The sequence below is a fragment of the Sebastes fasciatus genome, chromosome 21 (assembly GCF_043250625.1).
Source record: "Sebastes fasciatus isolate fSebFas1 chromosome 21, fSebFas1.pri, whole genome shotgun sequence".
Lineage (NCBI taxonomy): Eukaryota > Metazoa > Chordata > Actinopteri > Perciformes > Sebastidae > Sebastes > Sebastes fasciatus.
Window position 1 is genome coordinate 6,313,371 of NC_133815.1, and position 8,030 is coordinate 6,321,400.

Here is an 8,030-nt window from a genome sequence, read left to right on the forward strand (position 1 = left end):
GAACATCCAAAACATCCGTCATCCTGGATAAATTATTCATACCAGACCTGCCAGGGAGACAGCAGGACTGATGTATTTGTTTTGCTTCTCCTATCACTTCTCTCAGCCTGTCTCCCAACATTTTAGAGAGCGCCTTATATTTAGTGCACAACAGGGACAACGGGGTGACAACTGCTCTCCCGCTGCTCCCGGTCAAACAAACTTTCAACAAACCCCCTCTTCATGATACCACATACTGATCTGTTGTTTATTTTAGCTGCAAAGCTCGTGAATCAGGATTTCTCGTGAATCCAGCATCTTGTATAGCAGGATGTTTCCTGTCGTCGTAGCAAAGAAGTAGTGGTGGAACAAAACTGTTAGCACACGATGATCCTGCAACATTCGCTTTAGTACTCATCCTGTCTTTGCTCGTGCAATAGCAAACTGTCAAAAGCTTTAAATTGAGTCATGCGAGGCGTGGCGGAGTCAAACATCATGTCTGAACGAGCCCCGGAAAAAAACCTATGAACACAAACAAAAGGGGATTAGACAATGTAGAACCTGATGCATATTTTGCTGTCTCCTCAGTAACACAAAAGCGGTAAACAGATTCACTTATAGTTCACCAGGGTCAAGTGTTGTTGCCCTTTTTAAACGAGCCACATATCATCATTATCGTCACATTTCAGGTAAAAGGGCATAATGTCATTTTATAGAGAATTGGTAACATTTACCACTAATTGATCAATCCGTCTTGCAGCAACGTATGACTTCCTGTGACGCAACTTTTGGTGTTTTTTTTTATGAGAAGTTGCTTGACAATTTTAGAGAATAGTGTTTTTACATTCCCTCTGGGCTTAAGTGCAGCATGCATTTGAGTTAAAGAGAGAGGTAAAATTGCACATATACTGTGTCTGTGGTATCCTAGACTTAATTACACTGCTTTTAACCCCTATTATAGCATTGCTATTTTATATTTGTACCCTGCAGTAGCTCCTGATTCTCTCACAGGGGAGGATAATTAATTAGCATTTAAGTTACCTCACCTTACAGTGAGGTGTGATAACCGCTCGCTAGTTATGATAAACGTATACAGAAGGGCTGTCAATTGATTTAAATATTTAATCACGATTAATCACATATTAATCACACATTTCTACTTGTTCAAAATGTACCTTAAAGGGAGATTTGTCAAGTATTTAATACTCTTATCAACATGGGAGTGGGAAAATATGCTTGCTTTATACAAATGTATGTATATATTTATTACTGGAAATCAATAAACACAAAAAAATGACATACATATATTGTCCAGAAACCCTCACAGGTACTGCATTTAGCATAAAACAATATGCTCTAATCATAACATGGCAAACTGCAGCCCAACAGACAACAACAGCTGTCAGTGTGTCAGTGTGCTGACTTGACTATGACTTGCCCCAAAACTGCATATGATTATCTTAAAGTGGGCATGTCTGTAAAGGGGAGACTCGTGGGTACCCATAGAACCCATTTTCATTCACATATCTTGAGCTCAGAGGTCAAGGGACCCCTTTGAAAATGGCCATGACAGTTTTTCCTCGCCAAAATTTAGCATAAGTTTGGAGAGTTATTTATCCTCCTTTGCGACAAGCTAGTATGACATGGTGGATACCAATGGATTCCTTTTTTTCCAGTCGTGTCTAGAGGGTAACTCACATTTTGCAAAATCTGATCTGAGATCTGCAAAAACTCTTGCGAGACTTGCTGCCCAACGACCTATCCTAACCTTAACTCTTCAACATCAATGCCTAACCTTAACGATCTCACGAGAGTTTCCCTTCTAGACACTTTCTTCTTTTCCTCAGGTTTTCTAGTTTAATATGATGCCACTATCTTCACTCTAGCTTTAAATCTGAGCCCGCTGCAACCTAAAAATCACAAGTTGCGTTAATGCGTTAAAGAAATTAGTGGCGTTAAAACCAATTTGCGTAAACACGTTATTATCACGTTCAGTTTGACAGCCCTAGTACAAATGCAGATACAGGCACATCTAGATCTGTGTATCTGCAGCTTATACTTTGATTCAGTTCATGAGGACATTGCCAAGACTTGCACAGTGAGAAACGGGCATGCATGCACACATACGCTGACTCACCAAGGGACCGTTCAAAGTATTTCCAACTGGTGGAAAACAATAAGAGGACATGAAGGGAAAGCTGTCAGGAAATGTGAAACTGACAGGAGCTTTTGTTTGTCATGCCAAATCCCATGTTAAAACGAAGTCAGGAGCTGGAATGTGTACTTATTTCTCCGAAAACAAGTATGATTTTCACCTCAGCGGATCTAATTTATGAGTTTTAGTCATGTCAGCAATGGCATGTAAATGTGTGACAGAGCAGGGTGTGTCTTCCTGAATCCAAAATTTTCCACTTGCTTACATTGATGCACTCGATGTACTGCACATCATGTTGTTGCAGGTCTTCACAGAAGGACAGAATGTTATTGAGGTTTGCTATGAAGAAAGACATGAGGGCGGTGCTAGTACTTTTCCCACTCTGTCATGCCAACTTTTTTTTTTTTCAAGTTGCTTCATCTCTCCAGTTAGGGAACTTAATGTTACGCTTTTCTAAAGAAGACGCAGTAGCATCTAGGACCTTTGACAGCCTGCCTACCTGACTTCACCAGGTACGGTTTCCTTTCATTCTATAGCATTGCATGGATGATATGTGCATAAAAGGTGTACAGGTGTGTGCTGAGTGGATGGATGATTGTCTAATAACTCTAACATTTTGTCATTATTGTGTAACTTGTAACAAAAAACTCTTTATGAGGGTGGATTTCTCATAAAGCAGCAACTACTATTTCCTCTTCTATAACTGTATACTGCTACTCTACTACATCTCAGAGGCAAATATTATACTTTTTACTCCACTACAGCTTTACTTTTCAGATTACAATTTTGCATCCCCTTCCTGTTCAGTGGAGAGAGAAAAAATCCTTTCTGGGTTGAGAAAATTCTATTACTTTTTAAGCTAAATAAACTATTTAAAAAGCCTTTTGGATCAGCTGCAGAATGCATCGTCACAAAGCTGAACACAGGTTTCTCACAGAACAGCGACGCTACAAACATGATGATGATCTTATAAAATATGATGCACTGCTGTCGATTAAACAACAGTATATAAAGGAGTTAAAAACTTCTACAGCAGTAACATGCAACATACACATCAATGCAGCAGTAATATTAATCTAGAAACATCATTTATTACATTTTACTGCAGAATGAGTACTTTTACTTTTCATACTTCAAGTTCATTTTGATGATAATAGTTTTGAATGCAGGAAGTTTACTTATCGTGGAGTACTTTCACGGAGTGGTATTAAGTAAAGGATCTGAATATGTCTTCCACCACTGAGACTGCCACTAATCTGTAAAGCATGCTATGACAAATTTCACAATAAAGTGCTGCCTTTTAAATCGCAAAATATAAAATGCAAGAAATGGCATTCACATGCATTTCATTTTTATTCATTTATGTGAGACTTTTTTGTGCCCCACCCACTTCTGAAAATAAACCTACGCCCTCGCCAACATCACTGATTCTTCACATTTTAAAGTGTAAAAACCAGTTGTCCCTGGTGTTGATTTAATACAACGCAGGACAGGCAGATAGATGCCAGCTGCGGAAGACGTGTTGCGTAACTCACTCTGTTGAGAGGAGCGTGCTAAGCATGCAGGATTAGAAGTATTTGGTGCCTCAGAGACGGGGCGTCACCGTTACACCTTTTATGCCACACATGCTGACTACTTTTTTTTTTTACAGGCTTTATTCATTTTACAGTAAGCCCGGCCCCCATACAAACACAATGAGTGACAAATGGCAGAATGCATATGACTTTGCTGTTCAAGTGGCAAGAGCAGCTGGAGCGGTACGTAAGAGCCATCTCTGAGTGTATTTTCTCCTCTGGGGTTTGAATATTTTGGAAGATATTGTGATGATCAAAATATACCCTATTTTATCCTCATGATCCCTAAGCATGTGCCAATGATGTTCCATTTTTTTAGGTAATTAGAAAAGCCGGGGAGGATGAAATAAAGGTCCAGACAAAGAGCTGCTCTGTAGACCTCGTCACTAAGACTGACCAGAGGGTGGAGAAAATCATCATCGGGTCTCTTAAAGAACAATTTGGAGACGCACACTGGTGAGACATACTGTACACACCTGTATATGAATCTTTGTACTGTTTGGTTCATACGGTATCTTGATATTTGTTATTGGATCTTCTGTGCTGCAGTTTCATTGGAGAAGAGTCAGTTGCAAGCGGGGTTCAGATTGTCTTGACTGATAAACCCACATGGATCATAGACCCGGTGGACGGCACCACGAACTTTGTTCATGGGTAAGATTGTTGTGTTAATGCATTTACTTCAAGCTGATCAAACCAAACAGGACAAACTCAACAGCTGTGTCAATACAAGAAGCATTAGAAGTGTATTTTGTCCTTTAAATTAAATAAAGGTTTTATTGCAGGGCACCAGATATTCACAGTATTTAACCAAAAGGGCACTCGGAGAACGCAGACCTCCGCCAAGGCCATGTCTTAACTCGCAGTGTTAACGAAAGTGAAACTTTAATGGGTTCTTCCTTGGCCCATGCTACACCTTTCCACCAACTTTCATGAAAATCGGGCTGGTGCTTTTCCCGTAATCCTGCTGACAAACAAACAAACAAACCAGACCAAAAACATAACCTCATTGGTGGAGGGATGGGGGAAAAAATCGATACGGCATAGTATCGCGTTATTTTGCATTGCAATATTGTATCGATACACGGACGTCAGGTATCGATCTTTTACTATAGTAGATCGATGGATGGACTTTATTGATCCCAAATTGAGACATTCTTGTGTGACAGCAGCAGGTTATCCAGAGAATGTACAGGAGCAGTAAATACACAGTTAATATACATATCAACACTAGAGATACATGTCTATAATATACACAATATAAAGAGTATATTAGAATACATTATAAATATACCAGACTACTACAACTAGCTTAGAAAATATAAAATATAAACATTGAATAACAATAACATACTATGTACAATAGCAAAGTGTGCAATAGCAATAGACTATTAACCTCTTAAAAATCCGACAGCCCGCCAACGGGCCCGGCCGCTACTCTGTCTTTCAGTCTTAAGGAATCGATTGGTACCAATCATGTCATCTTAGCTTGTCGGGAAGGAATCTAAATAACGCTCCAAAGTTAGGGTAAATTTTGGCGAGGAAAAACAGGCAAGGCCATTTTCAAAGGGGTCCCTTGACCTCTGACCTCAAGATATGTGTATAAAAACTCTGAGATGAACAGAGTGAAAACTGTATCTTATTGACAAACCATATAAATTGCAGTTGACCCCTAGCGATCTTCATCCTCCTTCAAGGAATTACCATCATTTATGAAATGCTTCTTTTAAAATACCTATTCATAGATGCACAGGGTAAGACAGGCTACGCAATCACACACACTCTGATCTGATGCACATGAAACTACTTCTTCACAGATTCCCGTTCGTGGCTGTGTCGATTGCCTTTGCCGTCGATAAGGAGGTATGTGAAATCACACAACAGTCAATAAAAGTACTTCATCCATACTTGTTTATGCCAAAGCTGAAAGAGTGCCGTCTGTTTTCAGTTGGAGTTCGGTGTGGTGTACAGCTGCTTGGAAGACAAGATGTATAAAGCACGGAAGGGACACGGAGCTTTCTGCGATGATGAGCAGATTCAGGTGTCCGACGTAAAAGGTAATACGGTCATATTTCTGTGCATATCATATCATACTCGTGTGTGACTATTTTGCATATTTGAAAATGAAAGAAAGTACACAAATTGAGCTTTGCAGTGACCATAAACGTGTGCCATCCTTTGCCTTGCTTTTGAAATTTAATATGTGGAGAAATACCCACACACAATCATCCCTTTCACTTCAAGGACCTCGAGGTTACACATTTTTCTAAGAATATAATGAAGCATTCAAGCAGAATCCTCTGGATTAAAAAGGTTACACGCATTCAATTTGGAGGACTTTTGACTGGTTCTGTATGTATGAGCGTGTGTGTGTGTGCACCTTTACAGTCACCGTCACACCTGTAATTATACATGACATTAACCCCTTTGGCATGCTGTCATTGCAGATATCAACAAGTCCATTATCATCTGTGAGCATGGAACTGACAGGAGGAAGGAGACAGTGAGTAAGATCTTCGGCACCATGCAGAAGATCCTCTGCATCCCAGTGCATGGGTGAGTGGTCTTGACATGCATACGCTGACTCATGATTAGATTGTTTTTGTTAAACTTGAGTTAAGACAATCAAGCTTTCGGAGGTTTTAGCCAGGCTAAAACCTAAAACCTAAAGAATCCATTAGTACCAACCATATTATACTAGCTTGTCGCGAAGGAGGCTTAATAACGATCCAAAGTTACACTAAATTTTGGTTTGGAAAAACCGGAATGGCCATTTTCAAAGGGGTCCCTTGACCTCTGACCTCAAGATATGTGAATGAAAATGGGTTCTATGGGTACCCACGAGTCTCCCCTTTACAGACATGCCCACTTTATGATAATCACATGCAGTTTGGGGCAAGTCATAGTCAAGTCAGCACACTGACACACTGACAGTTGTTGTTGCCTGTTGGGCTGCAGTTTGCCATGTTATGATTAGAGCATATTTGTTTATGCTAAATGCAGTACCTGTGAGGGTTTCTGGACAATATTTGTCATTGTTTTGTGTTGTTAATTGATTTTCAATAATAAATATATACATACATTTGCATAAAGCAGCATATTTATCCACTCCCATGTTGATAAGAGTATTAAATACTTGACAAATCTCCCTTTAAGGTACATTTTGAACAGATGACAAATGTGCGATTAATTTGCGATTAATCGACATTATCATGGACAAGATTAAATATATTAATCGGTTGACAGCCCTAACTCATTCATCTCCAACTGGTGTGTCCTGACAGGCTCCGTGGGTCGGGGACAGCTGCCACTAACATGTGTCTGGTGGCGTCGGGGGCGTCGGAGGCCTTCTTTGAGATTGGGATCCACCTCTGGGACATTGCTGCTGGAGTGGTCATAGTCCGAGAAGCCGGAGGAATAGTACTGGATGTTAACGGTGTGTATGCTTTCAGATCTGATCACAGACCATCAAGGTATATGCAGCAGTAAACTGAGTGCAAAGTCTTACAAATTTAAATAAATGAATGAGAAGGTTATAAGTATTAAAAGCAGGATTCGTTTTTTGGTGAAACCCCTTTAAATGAAGGCTTTGTTTGGCTATTTAGGGGGACCGTTCGATTTGATGTCTCGAAGGATGCTTTCAGCAAACAACATGGTTATTGCTGAGCGGATCATCAAGGAAATTGACCCATTCGATGTTGTGAGGGACGACGCTATAGTACAGAAGAAGAAATGAGAATATCCAATCCATGCATTTTCAAATGACTACAAGAGCAAAGTCGCTGTACGTCGTGAATAAAGTTATTGTGCTTTAATCACCACTGATTGTCTTTTCATTTTTGCATACTGGCTGCACATTTTTCAATTCAGTCACCAATTCAAGTGACCTCCAGGTTACATTTGATCACTCTTCTGTGATTTTCTGTGATCAAAAACATGAATTGAAGAGGGGAACTTTTGTATACCAGCATATTGTAATTTGCATGCATGTCTTTTGTATGTATAGCTGACCATTTGATCTTACATTAGACATGAATTATTCAGTTTGTAGACCCACATCCAGATATTATGTTTCAGTTTAATTTTCCACAATTTTGAACTCGACCACGACAGATTGCAGGAGAGGCTGCTCTGAGACTGATGCTTATTTTAACTGAATTTCCAATCACTGAATTTATCTCTCCTCCCTCAGTCTCATGTGACTCTAATGTGTAATTATCTGATGGAAATGAGAGGAATTCTGCCGGGGTGATTATCCTCATTAGAGGCAGTAGTCTTTAGCATGGAGTTGAGTCAATGTTGAAGTGACTTTATAAACACTG

The 8,030-nt window shown here is 39.8% G+C and overlaps 1 protein-coding gene across 1 annotated transcript; it reads left to right on the forward strand.

Moving 5' to 3' along the window:
* Window positions 1–2,505: 2,505 nt before the first annotated feature.
* LOC141759983 (inositol monophosphatase 1-like) lies at window positions 2,506–7,529 on the forward strand. The gene is made up of 9 exons (XM_074622550.1): window positions 2,506–2,646; window positions 3,786–3,891; window positions 4,028–4,164; window positions 4,258–4,362; window positions 5,526–5,571; window positions 5,657–5,765; window positions 6,156–6,264; window positions 6,993–7,144; window positions 7,314–7,529. Exons 2-9 carry the CDS (start codon window positions 3,829–3,831, stop codon window positions 7,442–7,444), a joined length of 852 nt encoding a protein of 283 aa, XP_074478651.1. The 5' UTR covers window positions 2,506–2,646; window positions 3,786–3,828; the 3' UTR covers window positions 7,445–7,529.
* The last annotated feature ends 501 nt before the right edge of the window (window positions 7,530–8,030 follow it).

Bases quoted from the DNA above. Each gene is read 5' to 3' on its own strand.
- LOC141759983 (XM_074622550.1), top strand. From the start codon at position 3,829: ATGAGTGACAAATGGCAGAATGCATATGACTTTGCTGTTCAAGTGGCA. The intron at 5,572-5,656 runs GTATGTGAAATC...GTCTGTTTTCAG, and splicing joins CCTTTGCCGTCGATAAGGAG to TTGGAGTTCGGTGTGGTGTA. The intron at 5,766-6,155 runs GTAATACGGTCA...CTGTCATTGCAG, and splicing joins TCAGGTGTCCGACGTAAAAG to ATATCAACAAGTCCATTATC.